The sequence below is a fragment of the Herpailurus yagouaroundi genome, unplaced genomic scaffold (assembly GCF_014898765.1).
Source record: "Herpailurus yagouaroundi ecotype Mexico unplaced genomic scaffold, PumYag 185, whole genome shotgun sequence".
Taxonomy (NCBI): domain Eukaryota; kingdom Metazoa; phylum Chordata; class Mammalia; order Carnivora; family Felidae; genus Herpailurus; species Herpailurus yagouaroundi.
Genome location: NW_024412416.1, coordinates 13,144,680 through 13,159,571, shown reverse-complemented (window position 1 = coordinate 13,159,571; position 14,892 = coordinate 13,144,680). Strand labels below are relative to the sequence as shown.

The 14,892-nt window shown below is 44.4% G+C and overlaps 1 protein-coding gene across 4 annotated transcripts in view; it reads right to left on the bottom strand.

Annotated features, from left to right (window-relative positions):
- The window catches only part of MCTP2 (multiple C2 and transmembrane domain containing 2), a 244,812-nt gene that overhangs the window by 144,855 nt on the left and 85,065 nt on the right, over window positions 1–14,892 (bottom strand). For all 4 annotated transcript variants that reach the window (XM_040493757.1, XM_040493756.1, XM_040493758.1 and 1 more), the window contains 3 exons: window positions 3,453–3,595; window positions 2,545–2,621; window positions 1,918–2,029 (listed from right to left, as the gene is read on the bottom strand). In XM_040493757.1, the coding sequence (XP_040349691.1) occupies window positions 1,918–2,029; window positions 2,545–2,621; window positions 3,453–3,595 (332 nt within the window). The remainder of the gene's footprint in view (window positions 1–1,917; window positions 2,030–2,544; window positions 2,622–3,452; window positions 3,596–14,892) is intronic.

Below are 14,892 nucleotides of genomic sequence, written 5' to 3'. Positions count from 1 at the left end.
GTAAGATGACGAGTGTGGCTACATTTACGACTCTGAAAACATACCCTTTGAGAGGTTTTACAAAAGAAACTTCAGGCAGCATCGAGGATGAATAGCTCCGTCACTGGAAATTAATTTCAACTGAAACGGCATTACTTTAAAACTGCAAATTTGGGCCATATTTAAATATATTTTAAGGGCCGGTAGGACTGCTAAACATAATCCGATATACCACAGGAAAATTTCACAGGAGGAATAGGGGAATCGGCAGCTATTTTCATGAGAAGTTATCCAACTTTGCCAACCCCACTTAAATATGTAAGAGAAGTTTCAGAACATAGCAGCCAGAAATAGCTCACTCCTGTGGCAGATGATGCTTACTTATATCGAATGTTCTTTTCAACGTTTATTTATTTTTGGGACAGAGAGAGACAGAGCATGAACGGGGGAGGGGCAGAGAGAGAGGGAGACACAGAATCAGAAACAGGCTCCAGGCTCCGAGCCATCAGCCCAGAGCCTGACGCGGGGCTCGAACCCACGGACCGCGAGATGGTGACCTGGCTGAAGTCGGACGCTTAACCGACTGCGCCACCCAGGCGCCCCTCGAATGTTCTTTTTGAGGGCATCCAGCTCAAGGAACCAGTCACCTACTAGCACATGACAATGAATCCAGCAGCAATACTGTCTAGGCTAAGAGAAGCTGTATTATGTTGAGTTGAAGAAAAAAAAGTTTACTTTCAACATCAATTTAAGATTCGAGTTTTAAAAGTACCATTTCTTTTAAAAAAATAATAATATATGGGAAGTTTTGTTTTTTCCCCAGTTACTGTCGAGTAAACTCTCCTAAGAATCCAAATTAAAAACAGCAACTATTTTGTGGGCTCTCTGGCAACTGAAAAATCACTGTTCAGCTTCACGACTGCTTTGTGCTCTCTTCTGTGAGTGTCCTTGCAAATCAGTCGTGATTTTCACCATGAAAATAAATTCCATCTACGAGCAAAGGTGGTGTCAAAATGAAGACATCGACCCTACTGACTCAATTCAAGAAGCACTTGTAGAAGCCTAATTTATAAACAGGCTTCAGATTTCCATATCAGATTCTAAACAGGCTTCAGTTTGAACGCATTTCAGTCCTTTTCCAAGCAGGTGTTTTAGTTGGCTTTAAAAAACGCCTTTCAAATAAGTCACGATCAAAGATGCTTTTTGTTCTTCTTTTAATTCTTGGAATTATAAGGTCTGATCCCCAAATATATAATAAGATTATGATTTGTATTCACATTATTTGCTCATAAGAACAGAGCCCCAGTCATGTCGTCATAAAATCCAATGCTTTGTTGGTGTTAGAGAGGTCTTCAATAAGCGATGCAGTAACTAGAAACGTACAGAAAATAACAGATCGAAGGATATTAAAATTTATATCTTCCCGAAACTACTCCCAACAGAAAACGTGCAGCTAAAAACAAACAAACAAACAAAAAAAGCACCAGAAGAAATTGCAATGCTGCAAATATGTACTTGATCACCCTAATAACGTACAATGTATTAATTAAATCCCGGGAACTGCTTTGCATTGCTGAAAAATACCGGTGCCATCCGGTACCTAAGAAAATAGTAAATGGAAACCTTACCACTTAGTAAAAATATTTTGGATGATCTGTTACAAGGGAACCATAAGCAGGATATGCATTTTGATAACAGCCACACTATCCACATCCCTAGCCAAAACAGATTATTCCTTAAAGGATTTTCTTTCCAGGGTTCCAAGGGAAAGGATGTGCATAACCACAAATAGGTACTTTACATCTCAATACAATGATTCGTTCCCCCCCCCCCAAAATAATTACCCCCGCCAAAAAAAATGCCAGCCATCTGGTAACCCAGTTATCAAAGGACATTTGCGGTGAAGAATTTTGAAATGAACAAAAGGGTTACACTCACATGTCTCTTGAAATCGCACTGTTTTACTCCTAGGTTCAAATTTAACACAATGACCCCCATGTCTTCTTCTAAACTGTTGGGGTCTTCCAATTTTAAAATATGTTCAGTCGTCCTACAAGCAAAAGGCAACAAATGACATTAGCACTTAGGGGCAGTACCAGATAGTTTCAAACTGCATCGGGAGCTTATGGCAAACCTCTCCTACCTCTGCCTAAGGGTGAGACACGAGTTTTACAAAGCACCCGATTCAGTAAAAATAACACAGCCATCTTCAGAGCAGGGGAATTGTTTGGCATTGCCTTGTTCAACAGTTGGTTAATGGCTTCTTTCCCCTTACTGCCCAAATAAAATTTAAATACTTGTTTTATTTTTAAGTTAGACAGGTTAATGAACCTGAATGTTAACAGTTCAAACTCCAACACACATTCCAGAACACACTGTGGACGATTTAACGTCTGACTCCTAGGTTTGGGAGCTAAAAGCTAAAATAGAAAAATTCACATTTTAAAGCACCCTTTCATTTATTCAGATTTTTTTTTGTCATTTGATCTAAACAGGTGCCATTTAACCTTATGTTGAGCTCCCTCTACAATTCATAAGAACAATTAGAAAGTAAAAATACAATACCTGTTAAGCTCAAGATCTCTGAGAATGACAAAGGCCGAACCCATGAAATCGGATGTGGTTAAATCCCGATCATATACCTACAAAGAGGGAAGAGGCCAGTAATGCACATTAATATGGCAAACCAACTGAGTTTGCCGAATTATCAATAAATGCAATAGTCTGGGAATTTTGAATTCAATCTTCTAGATCTAAAAACTAATCTGCAGAGTACCGTTAACGAGGAATGTAGCCAAGTTGATGGAGAGATCGAAATTATTCAAACTTGACCACTTTGCCTACCACAGCGAAAACAATAGCACAAAATACTCTTAAGGCAGTACTCATATGCATTCCACTGTCATGCACAATGGACCACTCTCTGTAGTTTAAATGGTCTCTCATTAAAATTTAGTATTTTCCACGGTGAGCAGATCTGCCAATTAAATAGAAATTTGCTAAATATTCTCTAGCAACCCTATCCTGCACTCAACTCATGCAGTTGTAACCCAGATGTTTGAGCAATCGGTGCTTCCAACCGGTAGCGGAAAGCTCTATTAAGTATAAAGTTATTCCTAATGAGAACGGCTTTCCTACTTTTCGCCACTGCACCGACAGTCATAATTCTTCCACGTGCGGTAAGCTTAAATACAATCAATGGGGATGTTATTTTCACTCTGATTTTCTGTGGCGTATACACCATTGATCCGAGAAAACAAAACACACACTTTCAACGAAGTGTACAAATAATCCCTTGCACACGAATGTTTTTCCGCCCAGAGCCGAACAATGATAAAAGAATTTGGGGACGTGGACTTTTTAAGGGGGCAAGGATTGCTGAGACATCAGCGTTTTTATTTATTTATTTATTTATTTATTTTGACATCAGCGTTTTTAATAAAAGAGCAGACTTGAAAGCCATCTGGGATTACCTTCACACGGAGCTTTTGATCAAGGCTCTGAATGGGAAGTGCAACTACCTCGTCCCACACTGGATTCAAGTTCTTATATACGACTTTACTTTTGTACAGCGTCTTCCCATTCAGCTTAAATTTCACATAGGGATCGCTGGTGCCTTTAAAAAGAAAGAGAGAGTGAGACAGTTTTTTAAAATGCACGTCAACGCCTAGGATCTCCCTTAAGTAAAGGTTCTTTCTACACTCCCCTGGTTGCAAGCGTTTTCCTGAGCACGCCCAGAACAAATGTCTCCCTGTGCAGAGATTGAAGGCCCCAGGGGTGGAGACGAGAGGGGAAAAAAAAAAAAAAAAAAAAAAAGAAACCATCTGGGGTAAATGACTGATTCTTCTTTGCTCTTAGTGGTGGAACACCAATGGGTTCCTCGAGCTTTTTCTGTTTCGTTTCATCCCGGGTGTGGCATCGCAATGCTACCCACAAAAATGCAAGAGACAAAATCCACCCGTTCCAGCCCACGGTGTCAGGAGTCCTGGGGAGAAACCCGCCCCTCCCAAGAACGGCAGCGAGTCGGCGAAAAGGGAAAGAAACCATTTTCAAACGTCCGGCCAGATGGCTGACTCGACAGAACGCTGTACTTTAGAATATAATCATAATAAATCAATCAATCTCGGGAACCCCGGGCTCAAAAGATGGGGCAACGGGAATGAAGACGGGGGGCACTGGGGGGCGTGGAGATTAAATCGACAAAGTTGCCATTCTTTGCTGCCTCCTGCACCTGCAGTGAAGCCGGGGACATTGTCTCACCCTGGCCTTGCTGAATGCCACACCAGCCAGGCCCTCAGCTGGCCTCAGGGCAGATACCCCTGACCCGCCCGGGGGGCTTTGAAACAGACGCCAGAAAGAATGAATAATGTCCCTCCAGCCACTCTACCCAAAGCAGAAGGAACGGCTGTGACAAACCTTCCTCCACACTTTCGGAACAGTGGAGGGGAGGAAAAGAAAAAAAAAAAAAGGAAGAAAGAAAATGGCAGGTCAACATAAACCATGAATTCTGTGCATGTGTCTTGCATGCCTGCCAATAGACAAGTCATATCTGGGACACACTTGTGCATTAAGACCTCATGAATGATGAATAAAGAAGCCACGAATGAATGCAGAAGCAGTGGGGGCATAACTGAAGGCCAGCCGATAATGCCACAAAGAAAGACAAAAAAAAAAAAAAATCTGATCGGAAGAGTGAGGATAGTATAATTAACTGCGAAACAGGCACCCATGAGTAAGTGCGAAAGACCCACAGTCCGGTTCATCCACCGATGTGTCCCAGGTGCCGTGGACGGTGCCCAACACAGGCCCCCCAAACATTTATCGATCACGAATTCCTGATAGAAAGTCAAGCCTACAGAGTCTGAAACCATTAGGCCAAAAATTAATTCGGCTACTCTGTTGCAAACATTTGCCAGGTCGTGACTACCGAGCTTTTATTCTCTCAAGCTCCTCTTTTGGGTTTCTATTTACCAGCAGTATTATTAGCAATGACTGAACACACGATCTTCCCCAACTTCCTTCTTTAACAGAAACAGGTGTCACTATCCAGCAAGGTCATCTACCTCGTTTAGAAGTCTCAACAGAGGAACCGAGGTAGAATGATCGGGGCGGTGGGGGAGCCTTCCAGTTTTGCAAGACTTCGAACCGGAAGACCGAGAAATTCAACCGCAAATATGCAGACGTACGCACTCGACTCTCACATTTTACGTTTGCCGACACGGGGGCAGAAGTCCAGCGGTCTTTATTTTAATCTCGGACACACACACACACACACACACACACACACACACGTCATGTTAGTTGGCAGCTCCGGACAGGACAGTAAAACAGGAAGGCATTCACAGCCATTTAGTGGCACACTGACTAGTGAGCGAGCCACCTGCCCCCACTCCCTCTCACAGTACAAGGGGACACCTCCGGCAAGTCAGACTTTAACAATCATTCTGATATATATAAATAAAAAAAAGTGTGTGGGGGGCGGGGGGGGTGGGGAGGGACTCTAATAAAAAGAGGCCTTTAATTAAATGAAATTGCCACTCTGGGATCGGGCCTTCATGCCTGTCAGCGCACTCTCAAAATAAACATCTCAAAACTAGGCCTCGGCGGTGTCACTTTCTCACAGGCAAAGCATACTGGGTAATCCCCAGGCATCCTGACAGCTACATAATGTTCAAACGGTTTCACGGGTGAATGGCGTCAGTTGCGTGAAAGAAAATATTAATGTCTGGAATTAATAGAAAAAGGGACCAGGGTTTACAAAGCCAAACAAGGAAAAAGGGTGTCAAGTTAGTGTGGCGTTAATTGTTAGGGAAAATTTGAGAAAGGGGCGGGGGGGGGGGGGAGGGGGGGCGCTGGGAGCACATGGTGATTTTCTCGCTGAGCCTAAGAGCCTCACTGTCAGGGAAGTGACATCTCAACTAGGCAAATTCTGAAAAGAGGTCTGCGGCTCAGGAATGCAACTCCCGATTAGACAAATGATGAGACAGCACCTTGAATGGGTGGACTTCAACCTTTTTTTTTTTTTACGGGGAGCTTCAGAAACAATGAGGCTCTTTGGGAGAAAGAGGTGGTGTGGTACTCTGGGAGGAGAATAAAGCTGGGGGGGGGGGGCGCAGACGGGCACCTCCATCCTGGTGTGGCCACCAATTAGGCTATGTGGACCCTATGGGGTCACACGCACCCCCTCCAATTTAGAATATCCGGGTGTCAAGCATCAATGGCCTGAGTCTCCTGCCGCACCCCAGACACCCCGGGGTTCGATGCGTGCCCAGAGCGGCTAACAGCCATTCATCGGTCCTGCAAAAGGGCTGCACCAAAGCACACCCCTGAGCACACGTGGGACAGTCCTTCCTTCTGCTCGTACTCAAGGACATTACATCCTGTCAAGCCTCCCGTGACTCCGTATCTGTCAGGCCTGCTAACACTGTCCACGTGCTACAAACCCTAATGGCTGACTTCAGAGCCTGGCACGGTGGGGGGGGGGGGGGGGGCAGGGTCACGAAGGTAAATCAGTCCCAGATCCTGCCCCGGTCCAGGGTTGTGCACCTGGCGGGCAGCAGGCGTGCCTTAACTATAACAAGAGGTTAAGTGTCAAAACAGAACTGAACTTCCCAGGTGGGAGAGATTAGCTCTAGCCCGGGTGTCAGCGGAGGCTGAAAGAAAGATACTGGTTGAAATGTGGGTGGGCGCGAACACGCGGAGAAGGACTGAAGTCACGTTAGCAGAAGGAACTGGCTTTGAAGCCGGGGAGCAGGGAGGAGACCAAGATGACAAGATCTGTGTGGTGCCCAAACCAGCATTTCCACCGATCTGGAAATCAAGTGGAAAAAAATGTAATGAGAAATAAAGCTGAACAGGCAGGTTGGAGCCAGAGGCCAAAGTGCTTGAAAATGACAAAATCCAGGGGCGCCTGGGTGGCTCACTTGGTTAAGCGTCTGACTTCAGCTCAGGTCATGATCTCATAGTCCGTGAGTTCGAGCCCCGCATCGGGCTCTGTGCTGATGGCTCAGAGCCTGGAGCCTGCTTCGGATTCTGTGTCTCCCTCTCTCTCTGCCCCTCCCCTGCTCCTGCTCTATCTCTCTGTCTCAAAAATAAATTAAAAAAAAAAAAAAACATTTAAAAAAATAAAAAATAAAATGACAAAATCCGGAGTTTAGTCTTTGTTCGGTGAGAAAGAGAGGATGGTTTGCTTTTTCCTGGTTTTTTTTTTTTTTTTTTCAATTTTTTTAACAAGACAAGGCACAGGTCTCAGAAAGATACGAAATGAAAAAGACACGTCTGCACTCTCTCACACCTTCCTCATGCCCCTTCCTCTCACGGGCTGCTTTTGTGGATTTACTACAGGAAAAACATACAAGAATTGATTTTAACTCGAGAGTAATCATATTACGTGCACTGGACGTCACGCTTTCACAATGAAAGCACCCGCAGTTCTGTTCACACAGACTTACCAGATTTCTTTTCATCGACTGCAGAAACTTTCACTGTGTTATTGACTACTTACCTAACTAGCCACCAAACAGTGGATACTTACATCATTCCATTCTTGTTTGTTTGTTTTAGTGCAAACAATACTATAATAACCATCCTTATACGGCTGTCTTGGAGTGTATATTCAGAGGGAACTTCTAACATTGGGGCAGCTGGTTCTGACAGATACTGTCAAATTGTTCTTCCAAAGTCTGTCAAATTTACATTCCCACCAAGACTATATGTTTTGTACTTGTTTCTCTGCCTGATCACCAATACTGGGTGCTCTGTGCCTTTATTTTAAAAGAACAGCAGGTGGAAAATGATACCTCTATTTTTCTCGGTGACATTTTGTTTTATTTTTTTTTTTCCACGTTTATTTATTTTTGGGACAGAGAGAGACAGAGCATGAACGGGGGAGGGGCAGAGAGCGAGGGAGACACGGAATCGGAAACAGGCTCCAGGCTCTGAGCCATCAGCCCAGAGCCCGACGCGGGGCTCGAACTCACGGACCGCGAGATCGTGACCTGGCTGAAGTCGGACGCTCAACCGACTGCGCCACCCAGGCGCCCCTCTCGGTGACATTTTGAACAAAGTTTAGCATCTTTCATATTTTAGTGACCTACATTTGTATTTGTCAGAGCAATTCCCATTCATTCCATTTGTCCATTTTTCGAAGGTCTCACAGTTTGTCATTTGCTTCAGGATCTCAATGAGTGTTTAATTATGGATATCAGCCATTGGCCATAAATCTTGTCATAATTTATTTATAGTCAAGCTATTTCTTGTGATAAGTTTTTTTGTTTGTTTCTTTGCTTTTATTTAGTCAAATGTACCAAAGTTTTATTTATGGCTTTGTAGTTGAACATTCTGCTTAGAAGAAAATCTTCGCACAGTAAGATTTTGTAGTTTTTCATTCATTCCACATACATCCTTCGCCCATCTGAAATTATTTCAGTGTGAAGAGGGAAAGAAATTCAGGTTTATGTATGAACAGGAGAGTAAAACGATCAGAGCCAAGCTTTGGAAATATAAACCCGGCAGGAGCTTATAGTGTAGAAGGCAGAAGACACAGGCTAAGCCGGAAAACCTGGTGGTTGAGATAATGCAGCACCAGGGAGTTGAGGGCCCAGGAGAAAGCTGTACCCGGAAGAAGTAACCCAGGGTTTCACAAACCGTGATCCGTGAGATCTCACAAACCGTGAGATCACAGAACCTCACCTGCACGGAGGCTCCCTGGACTGAAAGGGTTAGGTAGTCAAAACCACTGGGAGAAGCTGTTTATCTCCTCCCTTGGAATTTCACAGTGTAGAATACAAAACTGAACTCTGCCAGGAGCTACATTAAGACAGACAACTATACAAACAGCTCAAAACTTTTCTACTCTGTATTTCGTCAAGTTATTTAAACATAGAAAATATTTCACGAGGAGCAAACTAAAAATAATATTAAATTCCTCCAAATCAAAGCTGTAGAAGATAAGATGCATGCCCAAAATGGCCTAATGTGCACAGTCTTGGGAGAACAAATATGCGATCAGTGAATGAATCTCATTTGAAATAAGATGGTGTGTCGATGACAAGCCCGTACCTTCCTTTGCCTAACCGCCTTTTAGTAAAATCTCCCTTCCTTGGGCACTTTTACTCAGTTTCCTTGTGCCTTACTATCTTTAGCTGTATATAAAAAATATACCAACCTCTTATCTTGAGAACTGAATGAACTAATATACTTCATTAATAGCAGACTCTAGCCATTAACTGACAAAATCCCGTAGCAACTGCTACTTTGTTAGTAAGTATTACTACTCGATTAATTTAAAAAGTGGTGTCTAGGGGCGCTTGGGTGGCGCAGTCGGTTGAGCGTCCGACTTCAGCCAGGTCACGATCTCGCGGTCCGTGAGTTCGAGCCCCGCGTCAGGCTCTGTGCTGACGGCTCAGAGCCTGGAGCCTGTTTCCGATTCTGTGTCTCCCTCTCTCTCTGCCCCTCCCCCATTCATGCTCTGTCTCTCTCTGTCCCAAAAATAAATAAACGTTGAAAAAAAAAAAATTTTAAAAAGTGGTGTCTATAACAAAGTATGCGGTATTAAATACTCACTTATTTTACCTATCCAACACAACATGTACCGTTTGTTTCTCGTCTGTTTCTCTACGGACCCTTCTATTGCCATCTCTAAAGGTATGAAATTTGTATCACCTTTTCTCTGCAGACGTCGAAGAGAAAATTCCTTATCTTACATACTTCTTACGAGATCCCATGTGGCTGGGGAAAATCTCCATGAAATGATCTGAGCTATCCTGGAAAGAAAGGGCTGTAGTAAAAATTAAAAAGCACTAACTATCCATGAGTATTGGCTACTGCCTTATCTCTAGTCCTAATGTTATTCACTGACGATTTTGGATCACTCTGCAAATATATCCTGATGAAAATGACAGACAGCTTGGTGAGAAGGACACCAGATAACTGAGGTCTATCAAGGAGACAGTCATCATGAATCATATTACTTGTATCTACTATCTTGAGAGAATTACAAGAAAAAATGGTCAGAAACAACAGAGGAAGTGATACGTGGAACAAATATTCTGTTCACTGGCTCAAGATCAAACAAAGAGTCTGCAAATAAAATAAATCTGTAATGAAGCACTAATTACAAACAACTTGTCTTTGCTTTTTGTAATAGAACTCATGGCCATGTGGGAAAAAGCAGAAAGATGCACTAACGAGAAAGAAAAGATGGGGCGCCTGGGTGGCTCCGTTGATTAAGCATCCGACTTCAGCTCAGGTCATGATCTCATCGTTTTTGAGTTTGAGCCTCGCATAGGGTTCTCTGCTGTCAGCACAGAGCCCGCTTCGGATCCTCTGTCTCCCTCTCTCTGCCCCTCCTCTGTTCTCTCTCTCTCAAAAATAAACATTAAAAAAAAGAAAGAAAAGAATGGAGGAGGGAGGGAGGAAGGGAGGAAGAAAGAAGGAAAGAATTACTACCATCCAGAAAAGCTTAATATATTGATCTGTACCGAGATTTTACATGCACACTCTGACTTTTCAAAAAAGAAACCAGCCTTCATATTGTATTTTTTACCTGCTTTCTTCAGCCAATAATACATCAGTCTCCTTCTGTCCCCATCAATATATTTATACAAATCGGCTTAATGGTCATTTATGTGTATATTGGGGCATACGTATATATAATATAGGTTTGAAAAACCAGCGTTCCTAATTTGAAAATAAAAATCCATGCAAAAGCAATATTTGTAGGCAGAACTCACTTATTTGCCATCAGTAAAGCTCATTTGCCATGTTAAAACACTTCAGCCATACGGTTTCTTCAAACGAAAGGTTGTCAAGCTAGAAAGCTCTCCTAATTGAATGCATTTCTCAGAGTAGCAGTTTGTGAAAGAGCATTATCTCCATGTTTTTACATGAAGTTCACACTTTGTACTATCTGATAACTTTTGTTAGGAGATCTTAGGAGTTCTGATTCAAGTCAACACTTACTTGTCAAGTCTTTTAGGGAAACTCAGGTACAAAACGATGAATTCATCCTGCATGAACAGTATTTGGAAACACGGAAAAGTATCAATTTGATGTTTTTCTTATCCTCTGGCTTAAGAGCGCTAAGGGGCTATTCAATCTCCTTATCAAGTACGTTTAGAATCTTCTCAGTAAGGGGCACCTGGGTGGCTCCGTCGGTTGAGCGTCCGACTTCAGCGCAGGTCGTGATCTCACGGTCCGTGAGTTCGAGCCCCGCGTCGGGCTCTGTGCTGACAGCTCAGAGCCTGGAGCCTGCTTCCGATTCTGTGTCTGCCCCTCCCCTGCTCATGCTCTGTCTCTCAGTAATAAATGTGAAAAAAAAAAAAATTAGAATCTTTTCAATAGTATGCATATGTTGAATTTTTTTCTTCTTGTCAGAAAAATAACCAAGCCTGAGCTGTCTTTACACGGGATCCATAAGTTCTGACTTTCTCTGAGGCTGGCTAAATAAGCGCCAGGAATGATTTCCAGAAAAACAGCCAGTGATGATTTTTGAGCGGCTGCTGCTGCCCCCTGGCAGTTAAGCTGAGATTTCTACATCAAGTGTCCAAGTGCCACATTCTTGACCCACCTTCAGAAACCATTATGGGCATTATGGACATTCAGAGGGCACTTTTCCTCCATCACATGGGAAAGAAGAAACAACTTTCCCTATGTAGAGCGAAATCTGTATTACTTAAGGTAGCAGTAGGTTCAGGTCCAACTGAATTCCAGACCAGGTTCTATCGACTACAATTGAATGAAGGAACATGCTTATTCCCAGGATCTCCCTAGCCCATCAGGCTGCAAATGGCGGCTCTATGCTTCCAGGAGCTGGTCTCCTGTTACCAACCACAGAACAATAGTTTTCCGCCCCAACCACCTTCAGGCCTTGCTGTCTGTGAACTCCTGAAGTTTTCTCCTGAATGTGATGGACTCCTTTCCTCTAAAGGAGTCTGTCGTGCGCAATGACCCCAATGGCACCTTGGTCAAGGCCTGCCCATGGGTAGACCCTGTGGGTGTAATGGCTCCGTGCAACTCGCCAAAATCTAGCATGTGAAAGAATTTCCACTGACCAACTTACAGTGGGATCCGTGATCTGAAATTCCCAGTTTCGCGAAAACTTGTTTAACTCTTTATAAAATTTGACCGAAACTTGCTTCTTTTGACTATTTGTAAGCTTGTATGGGGTAAGTAATGGGGCATTCTAGAGCTGTCAGAAGCAAGGTCTTCCTGGGACCTTCGGATTCCTCCCCTGCACCACTGCCATCCTAAATTCCTTCAGTCCCACCTACCCCATCCAGGTTTGCGTCCCCATCTGTCTTCCCCCTAATATCCTCTCCTTTTCTGTTCCCAGTCATCCCCTTTCTGGACTCTGAAGCTTAGGCTATGGCATGTCCAGTCACTCCTTTTTTGTTTGGCCTCAGGCAAATTAAATACTTAAAATGCTGTTTTCATTCTGTCTTCATAAACCAATTGGCTGGTATGACCCAGAGACCTTCAGCTGCTTTTAAAAGTTCTCATCCCATAACTTTATACATACAGACATATCACTATAGATTAAAGGAAAACACTGCCAATATACTGAGGAATTCAGTAAATCAGTAAATAGGCCATCTGGTGAAAAGATTATTGGGCACATTGACTTTTGGTGAAGTGATCATTAAGAGAAGACCTTTGTACACCTGTTCTTGATCAGGTACAAAGATCCTGATCTTGATCCAAAGCATACAGGGGCGTGGACATCATGCACGATTGTCCCCGTAAGGGTCAAACAAAGAAGGGCCCAGACAAAGACAGAAAAAGGCCTAACAACACAGAAAAAAAAGGAGAAGGGAAGGCAGCGGCCAGGATGCAGCCACGTAAAGAGACTAGAAAGAGGGTCAGAGGAAAAAAGGAAGAGTAAGCCACACAGCCAAAGGATGCAGCTTCCCCGAGTTTCTGCAGAGGGTACAGACTTCAAGATCTGCAGTCTGGTCAGCTCGGGGTGTTCCAGAAATCCACACTGCCAAAGCACACATAGCTACTAATACCCTAACACTGTCCCTTTTATTAAGAAGAATACTAAAAGTGTCCTCAGCCCAGGCTATTATTTGAGCATAAATTTAAACCTAATGAAACAGGCAGCAACCTCCCTGGAGAAGAGACAAAGGACTGAAGCTTAGTAATGACATTAACACTGGGCGTGCTCCCATTTAATCCTCCGAGGACTGTCAGGGATAGGACTATGTATACTGTCGTCTTAAGGATGGATAAACGTAGGGGTGCCTGGGTGGTTCAGTCCGTTAAGCGTCCGACTGCACCTCAGGTCACGATTTCACAGTTCGTGAGTTTGAGCCCCACGTCGGGCTCTCTGCTGTGAGGGAGCACAGAGCCCGATTCGGATCTTCAGCGCCCCCCTCCTGCTCCTTCCCTGCACGTAAGTGTTCTCTCTTGCTTTCTCTCTCTCAAAAAATAAAAATTAAAATTAAAAAAATTAATATTTTTTTAAGAAAAGGATGAGTGATGTTAGTGAGTTCCCAGAGCCAAGCCTCAAGCCACAGACCCGTTTCAGCGTAAAGCTTTCATAACCAGAGCAATTTTATTTATTTATTTTTTTATATTTATTTATTTTTGAGACACGAAGACAGAGCATGAGCAGGGGAGGGGCAGAGAGAGAGGGAGACACAGAATCCGAAGCTGGCTCCAGGCTCCGAGCTGTCAGCACAGAGCCCGATGTGGGGCTCGAACTCACGGACTGTGAGATCATGACCTGAGCCGAAGTCGGACGCTCAACCGACAGAGCCACCCAGGTGCCCCATAACTAGAGCAATTTTAAGGCATAACCCGTCCCACTCCTCTGAATCTGGGCACCTGCTTCAACCCAGACAGAGTGGAGGAAGTCACACGGTTTTCCTTCCAAAGCCGTGCCACGCGAGCTGATACAGCTCCTGCCTGGCGTCCAGGAGCCTCAAGGCAGAAGCCCTGAGCTCCTGTGACAAGCATGAGGCACCATGCTTCATGGGGAGGTCTCGTGTGGACCAGCCCTTGTCTCCCCGCACCCCATCCCAGGTTGCCACCGTTGGTATAAACTGGCCTGTGGGCCTCCGGGTGGCCAGTCCCCAAAATCAGGTCACACTCAACCTTCAAGTCGTTCCAGTGGAGGCCGCAGACAGCGTGCGGCAAAGGGAAGCAACGCACAGCGTGCCCTCTTGAAATCCCCCTTCCCAGCGTTCGTGAGCGTGTGGTGGGTTGGGGTTGCTACGGAGTGGGGTAACTTGTCATCACAGGGTGGTGGTCCCTTCATCACGTTGCCTGCCGTGCCCGCTGCCCCAAATTCAGCACGTTGTCAAGCTTTGGGGTTCGGATGGCAAGACAGAACGAACGACCCCATCAAGATTATGTCGCAAGGCAAGACAGAACGAACGACCCCATCAAGATTATGTCGCAAGGAAATCACAGGACATACAGAAACGTACGGATACGCCCTCTGTATTTCGCCCTCTGTTTACAACACCCACACCCCCTGGGGCAGAGGGCACCGTACCAACATCACAACGAAACAGGGTAAGTAAAAAGAACCCTTTAGAGGCAGCTGGGTGGCTTGGTCCACGAAGCCTCTGACCGTTGATTTCGGCTCAGGTCATAATCTCAAGGTTCAGGCCCCCGTCAGGCTCCGTGTGGACAGGGCAGACCCTGCTTGGGATTCTCTCTCTCTCCCTCTCTCTCTGGGAGTGCTCTCTCTCTTCCTTTCTGTCTCTCTCAATAAATAAGCTTCAAAAATTTTTTAAAAAAATAAATAAACACAGCATGCAGTGGGGCACGTGCTATCTTGGTACAGAAACGAACCCCTGGTAAAAACCACTGGCAATGGAGAAGCCCCATTCAACCGGATGGAAGATGTGCTACCTTAAGTTCAAGTCAACGATCTTCAGTTGGATGTAAGGCGGTTGGTTA